This window comes from Crocodylus siamensis, chromosome 3, assembly GCF_052110815.1.
Source record: "Crocodylus siamensis isolate JL-2025a chromosome 3, ASM5211081v1, whole genome shotgun sequence".
Taxonomy (NCBI): Eukaryota; Metazoa; Chordata; order Crocodylia; family Crocodylidae; genus Crocodylus; species Crocodylus siamensis.
The window spans coordinates 34101926-34125290 of record NC_143397.1 but is presented as its reverse complement, the minus strand read 5'-3'; the positions used below and the strand labels follow the sequence as shown (position 1 = coordinate 34125290).

Below are 23365 nucleotides of genomic sequence, written 5' to 3'. Positions count from 1 at the left end.
CCTGCACCTTAGACTAACCCCTGAACTGCATGCACCATCTATGGCACCAGCTCCAGCCCACATAACACAAGTACTGGAGTGGACCTGGTATACATTTTGTGTACACAGGACCCAGGCACTATGGACGCTGCATGCAGCATGGGGAGTTGGTCTCGATCCAGCCAACAACCCTCATCCAGCCTGTGGGGATGGAAGAATTTGACACCCCCAATTCAGACCAATCCTAACAGGAAGTGGTCCTGGTACACTAAAAGTGGTCTAAATTATTTCTCATACAAGGACTAGAAAAAGAACTTAATACATGCATTTACAAGGAGAGTATATGGGAGGGCACAGCTTAAGTCATGCTTTGATAGGTATATACAGACGGTGAAAAGCAATTTACCCCGAATGTGTTTGTTTTTCATTATTTTAGTTCAAATGTGCATAAAACTGTAGAATGTTTATACATATTCCAGGCTAGATTGCATCAGCATTTTAATAGAATGCAAAGTTTCTCACTTTCATCATCTTTGTCTTATTAAAAGATATCAGATACACTCCTGCTAAATACAGCATGAATAGGGTTCCTGAAGTATTATTTTACTTATCTACAGATTAAATTTACCACAGCCCCAAACTACTTTGGGAGAAATCTGTACAGTAGATCATACTCCTGCAAAATTAATTTATTTTAAGAAAACAAATTAACACAATAGTTTTGTAAGTTACCTTCAACAGAGAGGGGCACAAATTAGTCAAGAAATGTATTAAGGTAAACAATCAAACAATAGGAGAACTTGACTTGGTCTCTACTAATCAACTGATTATTATTAAATATTATGGTGCTATGGGGAAAGACTATATAAATCAATTGCTGCAGTGGTGGTCAACCTTTTCCCCTCCATAGGCCAAAGTGACAGTGCCAAGTCTGTCTCCAGACTGAATCTGGACAGTGATCCTGATCCTGCACCCAGGAAGGGCATGGTGGGCAGGCAACACACGGAGGGAGATGGGAGCAACCCAGCCCCAGCCTAGCACAGGATACCAGTAGCCTAGTATAGAAGGGAAAAAATGGTCCTAAAGAAGCGTGCAGGTTTTTAAAACAAACTAAGAATGATTTTGGTATTTTAAAAGTAATAATATGAAGCGAGCAGGACCAACGCTTGGGATAAGACAGTTTAAGATGTATTGTGTCCCCCTGGGCTTGAGCTTGTAAATATCATTGGCCAAAAAAATCTCCATGGCAGATGCATGCACCCTGAGACTCCTTGTACTTTTCATCAGAAGGCATTAAATATGTTGACTGTACCCGTTTCCTCTTAATCACAGGACCCTAGGTATAACAGAAATCCAAAGCTGAGGGGACAGAAAGCAGGTTAGAGAGTGTTTATATAGATGACATCTCAAAGAATTTCTGTTATTGAAACTAAAAGTAACTTCTTGTGCTCCTTTGGAAGCATAGATCACGGGAAGTCCTGGTTGTGAGAGTAGGCTGTTGGGTGCTTTGGCAATACAAATAACTACTTTCCTTGTTTCTACTTTGTTCAACATTTCTGTATCCAAAAAAATAAAAATAAAAAATCATATTAGGTCTTTTAGTTGTAGTTGATCTTGACCCATGAGCCTGTATTCTGTGAGCTACAGCATGTACATTTAGCAGGAAAATTATGTGTGTATACTTTTTTGCTGTATTAAGCTGGAAATCCTTTTTTTTAAAAATTGATTTAAATTGTTTTGCATCTGAAATACACAGCAGAAAGAACAAAAAGTGGTGCCAGCTCCAGAAAGCTTATAATTTAAGGATTAAAATGTAGAGTAAATAAATGAATACAGAAAGACTGAAATGGAATACAGGGAGAAACAGTGAAATAAAAGATGTTAATTAGTATGATCAGCAGGGGTTTCAACAAAGGGCCTAATCACTGTCAAATTTTTTGGGGGGCCTTACTGGGCTTTGAAAGAAGATAATGAGATCTTTGATTAAGGGCTGCACTTTAAGAAAGCTATGCATTTTACTAGACAACATTTCTTTGCAAGTTTGTTCCAGCTAGAATATGTAATCATATGCTCTACTGATACTTTTGCCAGGCGCTTAGCCCCTTGTCCTCTTAGAGTAGCTGCCCCACTTCTCAAAATTCAGACCACAGGTAGGAGGGATTCTTTTCTAATATTAGATTTCTCTTACAAGGGTCATCTCCTTCATTGTATTTTCTCTTGTATCCTCCCTTACCTCTTCTGATAAAAAGCATCATTACAATTTTTGGCTTTAACCACAGGAAAGCAGGAGACCTCTGGAATGTATGGCTCATAAACCTCATTTAGGATTTTCACTGTTCAGAGAAAAACCACGGGACAAACAAGCTCATGTATTACAGGCAATTCAGGTGTCCGCTACATCTGGATGAATAAGCTTGAGGGAATGGGTTTTTTTTAGATCGACTTTGTCTTCCATTGCTTATCTTAACATTTGTTTTAAAAAGTGAAGAGACACAGCAGATTGCAAACTATTTTACTTTTTAAAAATAAAAACCCAATGCTCATTTAATTTCTTGGGCTCAAATCCAGAATAGCCATAATACACCCTGCATAAACTAGAAAAATCACTCCAGCCTTAGTTTGAAATACCAGCATTCTAGCTTCATTTTGGAATTCCCACAAGCACCCCCCCCTAAAGGGGTGATGAGGGGGAGGAGAGGAAAAATGTTACTACTTTAAATCTGTTTATTCTTATTTCAGTCTTAAAAAAATTAAATTGATATTAGCAAAGAAATGTCCTAACTATATTATCTACAACACATTAAAAGGATATTACAGAATATAAGCCATAAGAACATGTATACACACACAGAACTTTTTACATTTTTAATATCTTAACTGTTCAACTCTGTATACCACTCCTGGAATTTACAGACTAAAACCACAATTGCTTTGTAGTCAATGTATGTCAGGTCATTGCTCACAGATATTTTATGAGGAAAACGTTCAGATAGAAAGAAGTCTGTCACCTAAACATTTTAATAAAAATTTCAACCATCAAGTATTTTTATGAATGTTGTTGTTAAATATATTTATATATTTGTATACTTTAGAGTGTAAGCTCTTTGGACAGAACTACTGTCTTTTATGATACTGAGCACATTAGCAATATATATCACTTTCAATAGCTTATCCTTTCCAGTCTAACTTTTATTGCATCTTACAAGAAAATTGCAATTTGTATTTAGTGTATGGTAACATGGTGACCTGCCCTGTAAGTACCAGGTCTGGGATTAGTGAACTGTGCTGAATCAAGCCCACCCATTGCTCCTGCTGCAAACAAGTTAGAGAACAAAAAAGAAAAAGAAAGAAAAGGCTACGTGGAAGGGATAAAAAACAGATTCTCTGTAAGGAAGAGGCAGCAGCAGTGGCTAGTAGCCTGCAGATTGGGGTTTAACAGACTTAATTGTGAAGACAGCCTATGCGATGTTGGTGAAGAAGACCGAGTATCACCTCTAGGGCCCATCTGTACAGAAGGGAGCCTCCAAGTGAAGCTCAGAGCAGCTTAGGATTCTTCCTTTGACAACTCTAAAGATGAGGCAGGTAGCCCAGATACCCAAGGAAGAACTGAGACCATGAATAAAGAAGGGCAGGAAATGCTCTGCAGTAGCAGCGTGGAATTGGTAAAATTGTTTTATACCTGGTTCCAGGCTGGAACCCAAAGGTATGAGCAGGCTACAGTTCTTCTACCAACCTCAAAGGAAAGGCTGACTAAATACTAAGAAAAACTACATCAAACTTATAATGAAACAACGATAGTTCATAACAATTTGTTTCAGCCTTTTTGGCTTACAAACTATTCAGAAGTGCCTAGCCAGAGGACCAAGGCATGACAAGACCATAGCAGAGAGTTTTGCAAGGGAAGTTTCAACAAGAGGCTGCAGCGTCCATGTTCCCTGGGAATATGAGCATCTATGTTATAGGAATAAATGCACTTTTACTGATTGACAAGAGTTAGTAGGAACAAACCTTGTTTAAACAAGTAACTGATTGGCTAGGCAAACTTTAGGAAGGTAAGCATGTATTTAAAGCATGGAGGTGTCTGACATCATGAAAAGCCCTTAGATAACAAGGATCGTCATGTGTTCCGGTAATTAACAACTCCAGGTCTGAGAAATTGGTCAAATTTGATATAAAAATAAATAAAGCAAATGTCTGAGGGGGAGAAGAAAAAAAATAATGATGCAAAACTTCCTGGTTAGTGGTCAGTTACATGGGATATGTAATACTAGATCATATTCCCAAATTAAGAATAAAAAAGGTACCACAATTACACCAGGGTTAAAGAGACAATATTGGAGTTTTGCCATTATTTTCTTCAATCATGAAATTGCTCCAACTATTTGGTTAGACCCAAAGTTCTCAATTACAGTGCCACAGCACCTTGGGGTGCAGCGAGAGCCTTTTAAAGGTGCCACATACTATTAGCATAGTTAGCTGTGCAAACACCTATGCATTACTCACAAGATAAGCCTAGGGATTTCTAACAGGAAGCCAGTGTTAAAACCATTCAAACTTGTGACCTTTCTGAATTCTTTGCAACTGAAGAATTGCTCTACTACTTTTCTGTAGTCAAACAACAAAACAAACCACGCATAAGTGAAAACTAAGAGCTAGCTTTTTCTGATGGGTGCCTTGAGTATAACAAAGCTGAGACCCACTAGATCAGACCATAAAAGTTGCAACTGATTCTGTGCACATGCTAGTAAGGAACTGGGTTTTTTATACAATTTTTTTTCATAGAGAATGACATGTTTTAAAACAATTTGGATCAGCATCAATAATTCTTAAATTGCATGCAAGAAAAATCTTATCAGTATTATTGAACAGAAACACCTGCATCTCTGCAAAGGTAAGAACACAGATGCTTTGCACTTTCAAAGAACATCGCCATCCCAAATAATGTTAGATAATTTAAAATTCTGGTTTCTCTGATCATCATACTGTAATTTGAAAATTAGAAGCTTTGAATTTAGATTTGCATTTACTGCATAACAGCACTTTGTCAGTCTCCTTATTGGTAGGCAAAAGGCTTAAAACAGGAGAACAACTTATAAAATACAGAAACGTGAATTAAGTAAAACGCACAGGGGATGTTGAGGTTCACGTAGTATAGCAAGCTCCAATTGCCTCAGTACTCTTATCAGATTTCCAGGTCTCCTGAACACCAGCTAAAAACAGCACAAGCCCCTTCTCTTTACATGGCCTTCTTTGACTCTACACTTGAGTTTTAATTAAAAGGACTTAATATAGTATTAGGAGGCTGATGTGGCGATCATGGCAACTTCTAATTTTTTATGTTGGTGGGGACTGATTTGATTTACCTATTGTTAGGCACTGGGTCTGAAGGAGTTAACTTGACTGAGATGGGTGAGCCAAGAATAAATATTGATTCACATTATCATCATCACCATGGTAGCCTTTTCTTTCTTTTTATTATTTTTATTTTTTCTTCTCTAACTTCTTTGCAGCAGGTGGTGAAGAATTGGTTAAAGAGTTCCGCTCTTTCTGCTGCACAAGAAAACAGAAGGTTTTTTAACCAATTCTTCACCTCCGTTTTCTTGTGCAGGGACCGGGACTTCCCCGCTGTGATGCCAAATGGACTTGAGGGGAACGCCTTCAGACCTCAGGATGGGGAGGACCAGGTTAGAGACCTTCTGGAGGGTCCAGAAGCTCTCCACCCCAAAGTGTAGAGGGAGTTATTGCAGGGCCCTTGGCACAGCTTTACGAGCACTCGTGGTGCTTGGGCCAGGTACCAGATGACTGAAAGATAGCCAACACGATCCCCATCTTCAAGTAAGGGAAGAGAGAGGAGCCGGGCAACTATAGGCCCATCAGTCTTACCTCTACCCTTGGGAAACTCTTTGAGAAGATACTCAAGGAGCACATCTGTGATGGGCCGGCTTCAGGGATGACACTCAAGGGCAACCAGCACGGTTTCATTAGGAGCAGGTCATGTCAGACCAACCTGATTGCCTTTTATGATCAGGTCACAAAGGCAATGGATGCAGGTGTTGCCGTGGACGTAGTCTTTCTAGACTTCAGCAAGGTCTTTGACACAGTCTCCCACCCCATCCTCATTAAAAAACTAGGCGACTGTGGCATTGATGCCTACACAGTCAGATGGATTGCAGATTGGCTCAAGGGTTGTACTCAGAGGGTGGTGGTAGACGGGTCATATTCGACCTGGAGAGAAGTGGGCAGCGGAGTCCCCCAGGGCTCGGTCCTGGGACCTGTGCTGTTCAATTTCTTCATCAGCAATTTGGACAATGGGGTGAAATGTAACCTGTTTAAATTCACTGATGATACCAAAATTTGGGGTGAGGTGAGCATGCTACTAGGGAGGGAACGACTGCAGCAAGACCTGGATAGGTTACAAGGGTGGGCTAACAAACAGGATGCGTTTCAATACTGACAAGTGCAGGGTGCTGCACTTGGACAGCAGAAACCAGCAGCACACTTATAGAATGGGAAACTCCCTTCTTGAGAGCACGGAGGCAGAAAGGGATCTTGGAGTCATTACTGACTTCAAGATGAACATGGGCCAACAATGCGAGGTCACGGTTGGCAGGGCTAACCGGACCTTGTTGTGCAACCACAGGTGCATCTTGGGCTATGGGCTGAGGAGGGAGAGGAAGATCCACGCAGTGAACCAAAGACTGCAGCGCTGGTGTCATCGGGAAGGCTTTGGCTTCCATGACCACAGCCCGCTCTTTGGCGAGAGAGGCAGTGAGCTGCTGGGAAGAGATGGCCTCCACCTCTCTCCCCTGGGGAGGAGGCTCTTCTCAACCAGGCTGGCTGACCTGCTCCACCGGGCTTTAAACTAAGCCCGCTGGGGGATGGGGGGGGACTACTGCCACTGCTGGCCCGCTGAGCGACCCTTGCAAAGCCAGCGGACCAAGGCACTTAAGGGAGCCCACCCCTGCCCCAGCCCTGGCACAATCTGTGGGCAAGGCAAGAGCCCCCAAGGGCACACTTGCCTGCCTGTACACTAATGCCAGAAGCCTGGGCAACAAGCAGGACGAGCTTGTCCTCCTGCTCAGTGCAAAGAAATACGATGTCATTGGGATAACAGAGACCTGATGGGACTCCACCCATGATTGGACCATGGGTATAGAGGGCTATACCCTGTACAGGAGGGATCGTGTTGACAAAAGGGGCGGGGGTGTAGCTCTCTCTGTCAAGAAAAGCTACATGTCCCTGCAAGCTGATGTTGGCGACCAGCACGGAGAGCTAGAGACCCTCTGGGTAAAAATTCGTGGCAAATACTGCACAGGGGACACAACAGTGGGAGTCTACTACAGACCTCCCACTCAAAGCCCTGAGCTTGACCAGGAGTTCGCCCGGGAACTGACTGAGGCCGCTTGCTCCAGGACGTTGGTCATCGTGGGTGACTTCAATTACCCGGATATCTCGTGGGAAGATCACTCAGCAAAATCCGAGCGGTCGCAAAGCTCTCTCTCGTGCGTGGATGACCTCTACCTGACTCAAGAAGTCTACGGGCCGATGAGAGGCAAAGCGCTGCTCGACCTGGTACTGGCTACGGGGGACGACCTAATCGGCGACCTAGTGATAGATGGGAAGCTGGGTGACGGCGACCACGAGCTGATCACCTTCACCATCCGCCGTAAAGCTGGCAAGTCAGTCAGCAACACAGAAGTCCTTGACTTCAGAAAAGCCGACTTTGACAAGCTCAAGAGGCTAGTTGGTCAGGCCCTCAGGGACCATGACCCCAGGGAGTTGGGAGTTCAAGAAGAGTGGTTGCTTCTCAAGGAAGCGATCCTCAGTGCACAAGCTAAATCTATTCCAACATGGAGGAAAGGCAGCAAGAAGGCACAGCAGCCCCCCTGGCTCTCCAGGGACCTAGCGGACCTCCTGTGGCTTAAAAGGAAAGCCTACAAAGGATGGAGGATGGGATTCACCTCCAAGGAGGATTACTCCGCGCTGGTCCAGTCCTACAGGGAGCAAACCAGGAAAGCCAAGGCTGCAACTGAACTCCAACTAGCTTCAGGCATCAAGCACAACAAAAAGTCCTTTTTCAGATATGTGGGGAGCCGGAGGAAAAGCAAGGGCAATGTTGGACCCCTGCTAAACCAGATGGGGCAACTGGCAACTGACGCCCAGGAAAAAACCAACCTATTAAATAGGTACTTTGCATCAGTCTTTCATCAGTCATATGGGATGCCCATGCCTGCTATGGGACAGGGAAATCTGGGTGAGGGGAATCCCCTACCCTCCATAAATGCTGACCTCGTGAAGGAACACCTTGAGAAGCCGGATACCTTCAAGTCAGCTAGCCCTGATAATCTGCATCCCAGGGTACTCAAGGAGCTGGCGAGCGTCATAGCCCAGCCCCTGGCACGGATCTTTGAAAACTCCCGGCGCTCTGGTGTAGTGCCCAAAGACTGGAAGAAGGCCAATGTGGTGCCGATCTTCAAGAAAGGGAAGAGTGGATCCGGCTAACTACAGGCCCATTAGCCTGACTTCTGTCCTGGGGAAGATCTTAGAAAAGTTTATTAAGGAGGCCATCCTTGAGGGACTGGCCCAGGCTAACATTCTAAGGGATAGCCAGCACGGGTTTGTTGCGGGTAGGTCTTGTTTGACCAATCTCATTTCCTTCTATGACCAGGTGACCTATCACCTGGACGAGGGAGAAGAGATTGATGTCATATATCTTGACTTCAAAAAAGCTTTTGATCTGGTATCCCATGATCACCTCTTGGCCAAACTGCCCAGTTGTGGCCTTGGCTCCACCACGATCCGCTGGCTGGGAAACTGGCTCCGTGGTCGGACCCAGAGGGTTGTGATTGATGGCAGTCACTCAACGTGGTGTCCTGTGACCAGTGGGGTCCCTCAAGGCTCTGTCCTAGGACCCATCCTGTTCAACATCTTCATTAACGATGTGGACATTGGAGTCAGGAGTGGACTGGCCAAGTTCGCCGATGACACCAAACTTTGGGGCAAAGCATCCACGCCAGAAGATAGGCGGGTGATCCAGGCTGACCTGGACAAACTCAGCAAATGGGCAGACGAGAACCTCATGGTGTTTAACTCCGATAAATGCAAGGTTCTCCACCTTGGGAGGAGAAAACTGCAGCACCCTTATAGGCTCGGCAGTGCTACGTTGGTTAGCACTACAGAAGAAAGAGACTTGGGGGTCATCATTGACCACAAGATGAACATGAGCCTCCAATGCGATGCTGCGGCTAATAAAGCGACCAAAACGTTGGCTTGCATCCATAGATGCTTCTCGAGCAAATCCCGGGACGTCATTCTCCCCTTGTACTCGGCCTTGTTGAGGCCGCAGCTGGAGTACTGCGTCCAGTTTTGGGCTCCACAATTCAAAAAGGATGTGGAGAAGCTTGAGAGAGTCCTGAGGAGAGCCACGCGCATGATCAGAGGTCAGGAAAACAGATCTTACGATGACAGGCTGAGAGACATGGGACTCTTTAGCCTGGAAAAGCGCAGGCTCAGGGGTGATCTGATGGCCACCTATAAGTTTATCAAGGGTGACCACCAGGATCTGGGGGAACGTTTGTTCACCAGAGCGCCCCAAGGGATGACGAGGTCGAACGGTCACAAACTCCTGCAAGACCGTTTCAGGCTGGACATAAGGAAGAATTTCTTTACTGTCCGAGCCCCCAAGGTCTGGAACAGTCTGCCAGCGGAGGTGGTCCAAGCACCTACATTGAACACCTTCAAGAGTAAATTGGATGCTTATCTTGCTGGGATCCTATGACCCCAGCTGACTTCCTGCCCTTTGGGTAGGGGGCTGGACTTGATGATCTCCCGAGGTCCCTTCCAGCCCTAATGTCTATGAAATCTCAAGTAGAGCCAGGGAGGTGATCCTCCCCCTCTATGCGACGCTGGTCAGGCCACAGCTGGAATACTGCATCCAGTTCTGTGCACCCCATTTCAGGAGGGATGTGGACAACATTGAAAGGGTCCAGGAGGGCCACCCGCATCCGGGGACAACAGGGCAGACCCTACATTGAAAGACTGCGGAACCTAAACCTGAGGCGGCTAAAGGGGGACCTGGTGACTGCCTATAAACTCACTAGGGGTGACCAGAAGGGTTTGGGGAAGACACTGTTTCCTCTAGCCCCCCTGGCATAACAAGGAATAATGGACACAAATTATTCAAGAGTAGGTTTAGATTAGACATCTGTAAGAACTACTTCACAGTTAGAGCGGTTAGGAGCTGGAACCAGCTTCCAAGGGAAGTGGTGCTGGCTCCTACCCTTGGGACCTTTAATAAGAGGCTTGATGCCTACCTGGCTGGACTCATTTGAGTCCAGTTTTTTTTCTCCCGCCCAGGCAGGGGGGTCAGACTTGAAGATCTGCAAGGTCCCTTCCAACCCTACTTCTATGATTCTATGATAGGGTCTTAATGAGCAGTCCCCAACTCTGGTCATTCAGATTCACAGTGAGACTCTGGAGAACAGAGTATTTCCTGTACTTTGGAAGCCATCTCTCACAGAAGGCTGACATCAACATAGAAATCCCACATAGTCTCAAAATGTACATGTGCAGCCTTTGGACACCTGAGGAAACAGGTGTTCAGAGATCGTGACACAGTTAAAACCAAGCTTATAGTTTATCAAGCTGTTGTAACCCCAGCTGACCATATTGAGCTGAGACATGGATAATATACAGAAGACACTTCAAAGTTATTGAAGAAGTACCATCAATGCTGACTGCAGAAGATCCTTCTAGTGGGAAGATAGACGCGTTAACATTTGAATCCTCTTGCAAGCAAACACCATAAGCATTGAGATGATGATCATCTGACATCAATTTTGCTGTCATGCTAACCATGCCATCTGGATGTCCAACTCCAAATTCCCAAAGCAAGTTTCATTCTCCCAGGTCAAGCAAGGTGTATGCTCAAGAGCATGACAGATAAGTGAAGAGCATGACAGATAAGTGCTTCAAAGACCAACTTAAGGCCAAACTGAGAAAATGTAACATCAACTTGTGAGAGATTAAGTCGCCAGGGACCGCCCCAAATGGAGGAAATCTGCTGCAAAGATTTCAGTACACTGAAACCTTATGACAAAACAAAACAGCAAAGTAGGAGCAGCAGAGACAGCATGTCACAGATTGAATCAAGAATCCAGAGCCACTCATCCCACATGGAAATACAAGCCCAAGTTGCAATAGAATCTGGATCAATCTCATCGGCATATTCAGACCCACAGACAGGACAATCATGTAAAGCAATCATCCCCAACTGCAAGGAACTGCCATAGGAGGAGACCCCCACACAAAGTTCATTCTTATTAGAAGTGGGTTCTTAAGTTCTATTCAGGACAAATTGCAGCAATTTTCACAGAACTATCACATATTAAGTACATTAAAAGAAAAATAAATGAAGACAGAAGGAAATTCAAGCTACTGCAAAAGTAATGATTGTGCATTAATATTTGAAAGTTGAATGCCTCCTATATTTGAAACCTAACCCCCCACATTTTATTTAAAACAAAAATTTTGTTTATTTTGAGCAGCAGCTACCAAGTACATATCACAATATTTTTTATATTTTTTAAAAAAATTAATAAAAATATAAAAGCATGGAATTACACTTTAAAGTTGTAAAACAAGACGACTGAGGAAAGATACATTTCCTCATGGGAAACCTTTGTTTCACTCTATTCAAGTTGAGATGTACAACATATCCTCTGCTATACTTTAATGAACCATACTGTTTAGGGAAGGACTAAACTGCCTTTTCCTACTTTTCTTCTCAGTTTTCACTACTAGCTCCCAAAAAAAAATGGTAGGTAGGACTAGATTTATTTCTGAATTATTTGCAATCAAGTCACAGATCGGAGATCAGAAAGGTTTGCTAAAAACAAAACAAAACAAAAATAAAATCAAGAACATTTAAAAAAATGTCTCTAGGAAAGTGTTGCCTTTGATAAACAGAATGAGCTAACTATTGTAAAAAATTAACCAGCTACTCCATTTTCTTTACAGTATTTGCAAACCCAAGTCAGAAGTTTGAAATTCTGTAACCCCTCCCATTCTCCCCCTCCCCCCAAATTTCCTTCAAAAAATTATTTTCCAAATTCTCGGTAATTTGTTACTGTAATTCGTTTGGGTCTTTTCTCTTTCTTTCAGCTAGCTCTGCACTGTTACCAGTACCGATGCCATTTCTTAAGGACTTGTTTAAGCTGGCCTAGTGAATGGCTCAATCTCAATTAACCCAAAGAATTTACTCAAAGAACCTTGTCTGCCTATGTCCTTAGACCAGGGGTGGGCAACACACAGCCCACCAAGCCACTCCACTGGCTCACAGGACCCCTAAAAATTTAGAAAATAAATATTAATCTGCCCCTGCCTGCCTGTCATGCAGCCCTCAATGGCCTGCAAAAACTCAGTAAGCAACCCTCCACCCAAAATAACTGCCTTAGACTAAACATAGCTACAACCTACATATTATCTCAATTGAGGTGTTTTTCCTCACCAGACTGACCCTGTGGCCATCCATGTTTACATTTAAAATGGATTGTTTCCGATTGTGATGCCCTTAAAGTATGGTGTGCTGCTCTGGGAAAGCTGCCTCTTAAACCAAGAGTCATGTAGTTTTCACTGTGAAGCCAGGCTAACTCGCAAATCTCAAAGTACCACACTGAGGCATCTATACAGCTTCCAGTTTAGGATGCAGTCTGCCATAGAAGTGAAGTATGCTTGAGGGTATCAGGTCCAGGAACAGTAACATTCCCGCATAGACAGAGTTTGTAGAAATTTGATTGCTAGTCTGCCTGCAGATCTCTGAAGTTCAGCACTGGATACTTAGAAAGTCTACTTGACACTGAACAAGAATGACTGCCACTTGCCTATTAATAAAGCATCATTACCACCTCCATTAAGCAACAGTTCTTTCTAATGAATGTCTCTGGAAACAAACTGGTTCACTGAGAATAGTTGCATAATAGGCATGATTTGCATAATGGAAGCTCAGAGCACACTCACCACAAGTGCCTAAAAGGTCTCTTTACAGTACAGGAGGATAATGAAAAGTTAGGGAAAAAGTCAAGAATAGTCTGTAATACTTGTATGTTCATTCACACTCCGATGTCTGTTTGGGCATGATCCAAGTATAAATAAGCAGCAAAACAAAACAAAAAATCTGGTTATATGAAAATTACCAAGTTTTATTTGGTCTGCCAAAAAAAAGTTTAGCTATAATGAAACTACTGATTAAACAGTAAGTAAAACTTTTAAAGAAATCCATTTGCTGTATAGTTACCACTGTTCTAAAGTTTGGAACAGCAATAACAGGTTCTTGGGCCTACTTCCTTCCAGCAGCACTGGTATGAAATGTGCATGATTAACTCGAACATGAAGATTCCTCAAAATACGAGATTTTTCCAAAGGGCTATTCTAGTTATATTCTAACCACCTTTTCAAGTATAATAATATAATAATCTATTATAAAGTGGACTTTTTTAGTTCTTCAATATACATTACAAACTACATTATATGAATATAATACAATCCTAGCTAGTATTACAGTATTTTTCATACAACTCCTACTCTGCTTAGCCACAATACTGTAATATCAGTTTTTAGGAGTTACAGTGACAGACATTTGTCACACCCTTACGCATTAGTGACAATGGTATGTAACAAGATTAACAGAAATTTTCAGTTGTGCCAATGGCCAAGTGTCTGAAGTAGCAACGAGCTAAGATAGGGTTGTCCAGCTTCATAGCAGCCAGACATCCGCAGGGCCCTTGCTATGCTACCTCCTCCTCAGCTATACTGTGCCCCCTGCCAACCCTGGCCCAGGTTCCCTAGGCCCTGTGGGCTGTGGTGCTCTGCACCACGCTGGGGAAAGAAAGTTGGAGAAGGGAGAGAAAGTTCAGAGACCCCAGCAACAGCAGCTATAACTAGAGACCAGCACCCAGGCAACAGCCCACAACTTGAAGTTAAATGCTTGCAGACCACCAAATGCACAACCCTAAGGGAGGAGACTGACTTTTCACCATCATAAATTTACAGGGCACACTTCCTTTGCAGCCTCTCACCTGCACTCAAGGAGCTAGCACCTAGGCCTATATACGAGGCAAGCTCTATTCATCCACGACTAATACTCTGGCTTCAATACCCTTTTTTAAGTATGACTCCTCCAGCAGGTCCAAATTTATTTAGGTCCCCATCACAGACTTTACCCTTTGTGGAATGATTCAAATCAGGAGGTATTTGCAGTGATGCAGGACAGCCTTTTTAAAACAAGCCAGAATCTTAGTCAACTAGAATACAGTATTTTAAGAATCCTTAGTTTAAAAAAAAATTAAAAAACAAAGCTAGAATACATAGCTCGTTGCTGCTAACTCTCCCCCCATTACCCTGCAGAGTTTTTAACCCAAAAAGCTCAGCCTGTGTCTGTCTCAAGTTGCAGTCAGAACTAGCTCTACATGCCCTTCCCTTGGCTGCCAGTCATTAGGAGTTGCTAACAGGTCACTGGCCTTCTATCATCTTTCCCAGGTAACTAAATTTAAATGGATGGTTCTTGATAGCTCATTCATATTGATGCAGACAGACAATGTGAATCAATATTTACTCTTCGCTCACCAGTCTCAGTCAAGTCAACTCCTTCAGACCCAGAGCCTAACAACAGGTAAACCAAATCATCCCTACAATGATAAAAAATTAGAGGTTGCCATGATCTCCGCATCAGTCTCCTAATCCTATATTAAATCATTTTAATTATAACTCAAGTGTAGGGGGTCTTTTCCCTCCAATAGGAACTGTCAAAAGGTTGCCAAAAAAACTTGTGGACTCTGCCAAGTATATTACCATTACTATCATACAGAAAAGATAAAGGGGGGGGAGAGGAGCTCTCTACAACTCAAACTCTCAGCTATCATTATGGCTCAACATTATTTTGGTCTTCATAATAACAGTACTACTATCATAGCCTTCATGATTAAGGACAGCTACTTTCAACACTTAAAAAAAAGATTACACATCAATGAAATGCAGCTATTCCATCCTAGGAACACCACTCATTGACAAAAACTAACAGCATCTTTAGTTGACCAGGGAGTTTTAAGTATGCTTATAACTACATAAAGTGGAATTTGACCATCATAAGCACCGCTGTGCCATACTTCTTTGCCAGAAAACACATCAGGGAAATTGTCTCTAGTTGACAAATGACTGAATTCCTGTTCTCATACCACCTTTCACTTTCCAATTAGCAGTGACCCCTTCTAGCATTAGGAAGCAATTATTTAATTGCTAAAGACTGCCACATGCTACTTCAGTAACATTCCTGTTTTCTAGTAAGAAACTGGATATAGCTACTGCCCATACTTGACATTACTATGATATCACTTTTTTGTTCCTAAAGACAAGGTAAGCATAACTATCAGTAAAAGTCTGAGCACATCATGCCTGGTAAATATTCTGACTATGCCAGTTCAGTATTACTGAACACCTGTTCAGTGAGAAACTCCTTTCTACTGAAACCATCATAAACAGTATAAAGATATATAGCAAAGATCAGGATTAAATTCTGCCAATAAAAAGTCTTCTTCCATCATATGATCTTCATAGCATCTGTTACTAGTGTTTTCATATAAAGCCAGACAAGGTTCTTTGGGTAGATGTGATATCTTTTATTAGGTCAACTAAATAATTGGAAAAAATGTTCTTTGCAAGCTTTCAGGTACAAATGCCCACTTTCAGGCATAGGGAAAATCTGTTGGTGCTTGTGTGTTTCCTATAAACCCAAATTTAGAGATATTGTACAACTAAGCTCTGCTGTAGTTACTCAAAAGAAATTAATGCCAACGTTAAAATTTTACCTGCAGGTGGCTATTTATGGCTGACAAATATTTTAGGCTTCCCAATTTGATTGGTACTCCATGGTCTTTTAAACAGAATTACTGAAAATCATTTGCTAAAATAAAAAGGTAAAAAAAGCTGATCACCAAGTTGCTGCTGTACTAATATTAAATGGGTAACGTTACCATCTAGAGCACTGGGGCCTACGTGATCCATTTTTGAAGAATGAACTTTGATTTAGAAAGTGCAGCTGCTTATCATTCCAAGGATGATCTTTCAAACCCCAAGGAAGAAAACTAATCTAACAGTTGTCTCGAACCTCTAGTGCCAGTGTTGACATTATTACTTTGCCTAACTGCAGCTACCTGAGGCTAACAAGACTTTGGTCAGTTTTACTGCTGCCATTCCAACTTCAAGGCCAAGCAGTAAAACCGTCAGAAACACTAATTCAATAGTCCTGAGAGCGAAGCAGCAAGGACATAATGTAAGTTATTTGAGAGGGGATAAAACACCACCTCCTTCCAAAATAAAAACTCTTTCTTCCTCAAAGTATTTAAGAGCTTCTGGAAACAGGGGGAATACTTTATTCCACCTCAGAGGAACTGGAAAGTTCTAGACAGGGAAGAAAGAGAGAAAAAAGCTTCTTCTGTCTTTGGCAGCTATATGTACACATGGAGTTTCTAGTTTAGACACCTACTAGAAATATAGAATGAAAACATTTGCATTAAGGAATATAATCAACAACTGTCACGTCTGTTTCCCCTAAGGGAAGAAATGTGTGGTGTGGAATGTTTTGTACGGACTTTTTTTTAAGTAGTTCTGTGTTCACTAGACAAAGGCACAGTCAAACAAAAATGCTTGTATTTAGAACAGAAAATGACAAGAATTGCAATACACCTTAGCTTCCATGGAACTCAATTCAAGATTTTTTTTTAGAGGCCCAACAAGGTCTCCTGCAAACTGTAGGAAGTTCCACTGTACTAGTGGCAGAAAACTGTTGACCTGTCTTCAGCCTAGATTGCTTATTTTCTTACACGGGCTGCCTCAGTCCGGCTTTGACACCAGTGAAGAAAGATTAAACACCTTAAACTGCTGTTGTGACCATATTTGCTTATGACAAACAGTTTGTCCATAAATGCCATCTATAAAGTCCTGACAAAACATGAAATAGAAATTCTGAAGTAGTTCTTACCGTAATAACAGCCTTGCTCAGACAGATGGAGCCCCTGCATCCATACTCTGTTTCATCCTCAGACTTGTAGTAGCTGAGCGTGTTGTTTTTCAAAACTACCCATCGGTCCTGCCACCCATGAATATAGTTGGTCCACTGTAGAGAAAATAACAAAAACCCCTCAAAACTAAGTTCTGAAAACAATGAAAAGACTGACAAAAGGCAAGAAATCTCACAAGCATTCACAAACCGGGAGAAGTAATCTTTCAAATTTCTCTCCAAATAAGAGATTTGCATCAAATATGCCTTGACCATAGAAATAGCATCCTAGTAGGTTAAACTAGGAATTCTCTGTGTTAATGGAAAAAGGAGTGGAAGATTAGAAACATGAGTTGGTACACAGTTATGCTCTGTTATTCATTTTAAGAGCGAGAGTTTAGCAATATTAAATCAAAATTTGAAACGTGACTGAGCATTCTTAGGAGTCACTGCTATAAGAAAGGTAATGTTGTGTATATAGCCCTACAAAACTTATTACCTATCCTAATTCTCAGCAATATTTTAATACAGGGCCTGGGGTGGATCCAGGAGGATGCACTGGTACATTTGCACCCAGCTTTGATTCCTGTTCCACCCAAAGTTTAAAACTCCTAAAGAAGAACCCAAAATGTAACATTCATTCCAACAGCAACTGCCTGGCAATTTCTAGTCAAGTAGTGCTGAGGATGTCACTTGACTTCGTGGCTCATAATCTACTTGATACTTCTAAACTCTTCATTCCAGAGGTGTTAACAGCTCTCTCCTTTTTATGGTCTTGATGTTCCACCAACCAAGCTAGCCTCTGTTCTGTAATTCTGCTGTCTGCTAGCTGCTCCTGGTCATGAAGCTCCTATTTCACAGCCAGGCAGCTTATTTAATTCATGCCAATGAAGCTATATTAGCTTTTGTCAAATCAAAGTGAATATTGCAGCCCTTAGACCTCTAGTGGATTAGTAAAATTTCTGGTTTATTTTTAACTGGAGAAATGTGTTGTTTTATATGTGATGATGCACCTTCTCATTTGCACCCTCCTTATCAAAATTCTAGATATGTTCATGACAGCAACCTTTTACAAGCTGCAGGCCAGAACAACTCGAGTCTAGTCCAATGAGGGCAAGGTGACTTTGGCAAGGCATCAGCAGCACGGAGCTTTCCCTGCACTGGGGCCAGGCAGCTTGGAACTGCACCTGCACAGCTGCCACTTCCAGCCAGTAGGGAGATGCACTGGTGCTAGGCATCTTCAAACTGCATCTGTACTGCTCATGAGTGACTGGTGCCTCCTGAATCAGGGGTGGGGAAGAGCACCTGCAGAAGCCACCAATGACGGCAGCCCCATCAGGAGGGCACCAGCCCTACCAACAGCATCAATGTCAGCCATCGGAAGGGCGGGGGGGGGCCACCGGCCCCTTCAGAGGGGGCACATGCACCCCCTACCAGTTGCCTATGGTACTGCTACTGCTTTTCTCCACACCCCACACCCCAGCTGCCAGGCTCAACACAGAGCAGGGGTGGGCAATTATTTCAGGCAGAGGGCTGCTTACCAAGTTTTGGCAAGCCATTGAGGGCCACATGACAGGCAGCCACGGGCAGATAAATATTAATTTTCTTAATTCTGGGAAGGCCCTGCAGGCCAGATAAAACAGCCTGGCGGGCCACATCCAGCCCCCGGGCCACATTTTGCCCAGCCCTGACATAGAGCCTCACTGCTGGGCCCCTGACATGCAGCTCCTCTGGCATGGACACAGGTAAAAACTTCTAGCTCTGCAGGCCATATGCTGCAGACCCCTGTATTAATACAGGAAGTGCAATTCTGGAACACTTAATGAGAATCATTGTCACTCTGGTGATTTATTAAATTTAGCTAAAGTCTCAGTCACTTTTGAATACTAGTTCTGTAAACCTTCTTGCAGAGCCAAGATAGTTGCAAATTACATGTCCATTACATGTCCCATCTTCCTGGTCTTAAGCAGATTTGTTTGATGCTGCTGCAATTTTGTTTGCAAAATACCATGTTTGTATTAAATGCAGAAGTGTTACATACATGAATGTCAAGTCCTCAGGAATGAAAAGCTACCTTTGATTCTCAGTACATTCAACTTGTGTCTACAGTCACATTTGAACTTCACTCTGAATTCAGTAAGGCATGCATTCCAGTTTGGGGCAAGCCTTGCTGGCCTCAGTAATGGAGCTCACCCTCTGGCCTGTAGGCCACTTTGGCCCACAGCCATGTCATCCAGTCCATGGGGCTCCCCACTGGTCCAGAGATTTGGTAGCTGAAGGGTGGTGGGTACCACTTCTCTACTGCCAAATCTCCAGTCATAGAGAACCCTGAAACCTGTATGCTGAGCCCCGGGGCCCCATTCCCTACGGAGATGGCAAACACAGGGGAGGAGAGGGGACATGCAAGGGTTATGCCAGCCCCGAGATGGACTCCCATGCCATTCATCTGGTCCACAGGGCCAAGAGGTTGAGCACCATTGCCCTAAAGAATTTAAAAGCGAGTGCCAATTCATGTGCATACTATTTAATGAACAGTAATGCGAAAGGAAATACAAACTAAGAGCTCAAATAATTCTCAAATGTTTACTAAAACTGACTGATTCTCTGAAGGAAAAAATCATACTAAAGCAAAAACCTAAAATGTGACACTCATTCCAACAGCAACTTCACTGATCATTTTCTACTGCCAAAGCTATACTGAAAACATACATTGCATTTGAAAAGTTTGAGTACACATCAGCTAATACATTTAAGATGACTTATCAGCAAGCACAGATAAGTCCTTTACAAGCATGTTAGCCAATTATTAAGCCCCACATATATTCTAGGTCAGTGACATTCAGCCCTGACTAATAAGACCCATGTGAGCAGTCTGTGTTAACCAAGAGCCGCAACATGTATATCCCAAGGTGAATTGTGGCAAGTGCTCCAGGTCAAAAGGAAAAATGAAGCACAGAACAAAAAAGGATACCACACACTGTACACTATATTAGTTAGCACTCACACAGCCCAACAAAGGCACATACTTCAGAAGTAGTAAGAGCCTTTAATTTAAGCTGCACAGATGTTCATTTCTACCAAAAGAAATTTCTTCTGGTAAAAAAACAGCGTGGGAGCTAGACTACAGACATTTATCCTCATAGCTGGAGATTTTCCCAGACAAGCCCTCCAGCCAGACAGCACTATAGGGCTGCTGCCTGGGCCACCCCACCCTTACAGGAGCCCATTAACTGGCAACAGCTACAGAGAGCCCCCAGGTCCTGTGAGAATGCTTCTGCCCCCCCACTCCCCTGATGCTGCCAGTCAGCTGACTGGCAGGCAAGGGGGCATTCTTCCATGGTGGGGTCTCTCCCAATTCTCCACTGCAGGAGAAAAGCCCTTGCTCCTTACAATCATGCCTCCCAGCTAACCTGAAGGAATGCAGGGAGGGGGAGAGCACTCAGTTGCTCAGAGCCTTTAGGCAGAAGCATGGCAGCTTGCCCCACCCTGTACTGCTCTGGACTGACCCAGAGCAGTGTGAGGCAAGGAGGGGGAATTTTGCTGCAATGACAAGGCTCCTAAGCCACAGCAGCCTGCCTCACCCTGCCACTCAGCTGAGCTAGAGCTATGCAAGGGCAAGCTGGAGAGGCCAGGAACCAAGACCTGGGCTAGGGAGAGCCTCTATGGCTGCTTGCAGATGTGTGTTGTTTTTTTTTTTTTGTTTTTTTTTTAACAAATGAAAAACCCAGCTCTTTGCTTTAAACTTTATGCACTCCCACACAGAGCCCAGCACAACCTCAGAAGAAAAGCTGGGTCCACCTAACACAGTGCAACCAACATCTGTATAGATCAGGCACTTTAGCCGGGCTTTTTAGCACTTTTATCAAATAGCTGATTGAATCAGCTATTAGATAAAAGTGCCAAAAAGCCCTGCTGAAGCACCCGATCTATACAGATGCTGCAAAGCCAGGTTGAAGTAACACGCTGCTGCTTCTGGTAACAGCAGGAGCAGCAGTGGAGAAGTCAGAGGGGTGAGGAGCCAGGAACACAGGGGCTCTCAGGGTGCTAAAGCTCCTGGTTCCCCCACTGAGGAATGGGATGGCAATTTAGAAGTCAGCAGCTGAAAGTGGGGTCCTTTGGTTTTGTCTGGTGGTTTTTTTCTCTCCTGGAGCAGGCACTTTTGCTCCAGGAGAAAGCCTGAAAGTCTATGCACTTTTGCTTTCTGCTGAAAGAACAGCAATTCTTCTGGTTAAAACTGAACATCTGTGCCAGTGTATACTAAATTTCAGTATATATAGTTGTTTGAAGGCATAGCCAATGCATGGTGTAACAAGTAAATAAAAAAATATATAATTTCCTGCAAAAAGCCACAGGTGAGAAGCTAGAGAGCCACTTGTGGCTTAAGAGTCATAGTCTGACTCATTGCTCAATTAGCTGGGTAATAATCTACCTTAAGAGATTAAAAAAAAAAAAAAGTTAACAGTATTAGTTAAAATGTTTTGTAAAATGATGCATATTTCCAGTGTAGGCAAGACTGAAGTTTATCAGTAGATAGATAGATAATTTGGTAGAGTATTCAGCTTTGAAAGACGGGTTTTAATTTGATATACAACTCCTATGGGTTTTACTCTCCCCATATCTTTAAGTTAGATTTGTGTAATTTAAATTGGTAACACACAAAAAAAATCCAAAGTAAAATTCACACTATTTTAATGTTGGACTTACTCTCCAAGGTACAAATGTTGATATCACAGTTATTTGGGACAGGAAGGCTAAGAAAGTAAGCACCTTCCATCATCTAGCACAAGTTAAATGGATGACACCCATGAACAACTTGAGTGCAAATCAGAATTATTTGGTTATGACGCCAGCCTGTTTCCAAAGAAGGATGGTACAAATTCAGTATGTTAACTTCAATACAGTAAGGTGGATCTGACTGAAATCAAATTGATTTTAATCATGACTTAAATCATAATTTAAATCACTGGTCAGGAAACCTCAATTTAATCACTTTTTTCTACAAATGTGCATTCTTGTTGATATCCTTTATTCATTTAACATCTTGAAGCTTTGCACTTTTAGAGAAAGGTAAGGACTTGGCTGTACACAAACTTGCAGAGAGACAAGAAGACTGATAAGCAGGTAATCATTCACGTCTGTTCTCTCTGGTCTCTATATACTGCTGTTAACAAGGATGTTATCTCTGGAGACAAATCCACAGTTTGAGAACTGAAACTAAGCATCACAGAGATGCTAAATGGGATCTTCTAGACTGAGCACCGTGTCTCAGTAGAGTGGCTTTCTTTAATCTTTATTAATCTATAGAGGAGCCTCCAAAAACCCCATAAGATTGGACCCCTAATATAGTCCATGGCCTGTTGTGACCTATTTATAAAACTTTTCTGAAATGGTTATATGAACATATCATTTCAAATAATATACAATTAAAAGTTATAATTACTATTCCATGATGATATCTTTGAGCTTTAACAGTTCTTAAATTAAAGCTATCTTGACATAGGTTTATTTCTTTTTAAAGCATCTTAACAAAAACAAATTAAAAATACAGTTAAAAAAAGCTGTTTTAAATTTTTAAAAAGTTTTTTTTAGTGTTTGATTAATTAAATTGACCCTGCAATACAGTTTTAGGTAAGCAAAAAAAGAAGTGCGTGTGTGTGTGTGGGGGGGAATCTTGTAAAGGAATGACTACCAGTTTAAATAACTGTATTCAAGTTTTTCTAGTTTGTGTCCACCTTTAAAAGGTAAACAAAAAATGAACTACAAGAACAGCATTGCAGATATTTAAAAAAATTCAACTCAGTAAGAACATGTGTACAGATTTAAGCATTCAAAAAAACAAAAAACAAAAAACTACTGTAAGCCTTTTATTTATAAATCAGCTCCACCTTTCCCAATACTGAGATCCCACTTGCTCTCCCAACCCCCTCCCCACAGGGAGCAGGGCAAGTGAGGGGAAAATGGAAAAAAAAATAAAAAATCTCAGAGTACCTGAAACACTACAAATAGTTGGAACCTGTTCTTGCTGGTATGGGGCATAGTTCCATATGAAAGAGCCTTTAAAAATAAGAACATTTGCATACTAAGCAGGCCATTAGGCCATCAGTCCAGTTGAATTCATTTGGCTCTCATATTTCTGAAGGTATGAATTAAGCAGCAAAGAAACCAAGTGAATATAAGACAGCCATAATGCCTTCCTGCATGTTCACTGCAACAAGTTTCATCATGCCTCGCAATTCAGATGAAACCCCCATGTGAGAACACAATGGGGATAAACAGGAAAGGCAAAGCAGTCTGTGAAAATCAGTATAATCACCACAAACAGGAAAGACAATGTTA

The 23365-nt window shown here is 42.4% G+C and overlaps 1 protein-coding gene across 2 annotated transcripts in view; it reads right to left on the bottom strand.

Annotated features, from left to right (window-relative positions):
* CERT1 (ceramide transporter 1) overlaps positions 1–23365 on the bottom strand; it is a 129800-nt gene that overhangs the window by 104758 nt on the left and 1677 nt on the right. For both annotated transcript variants that reach the window (XM_090038078.1, XM_090038079.1), the window contains exon 2: positions 17012–17146. In XM_090038078.1, the coding sequence (XP_089894204.1) occupies positions 17012–17146 (135 nt within the window). The remainder of the gene's footprint in view (positions 1–17011; positions 17147–23365) is intronic.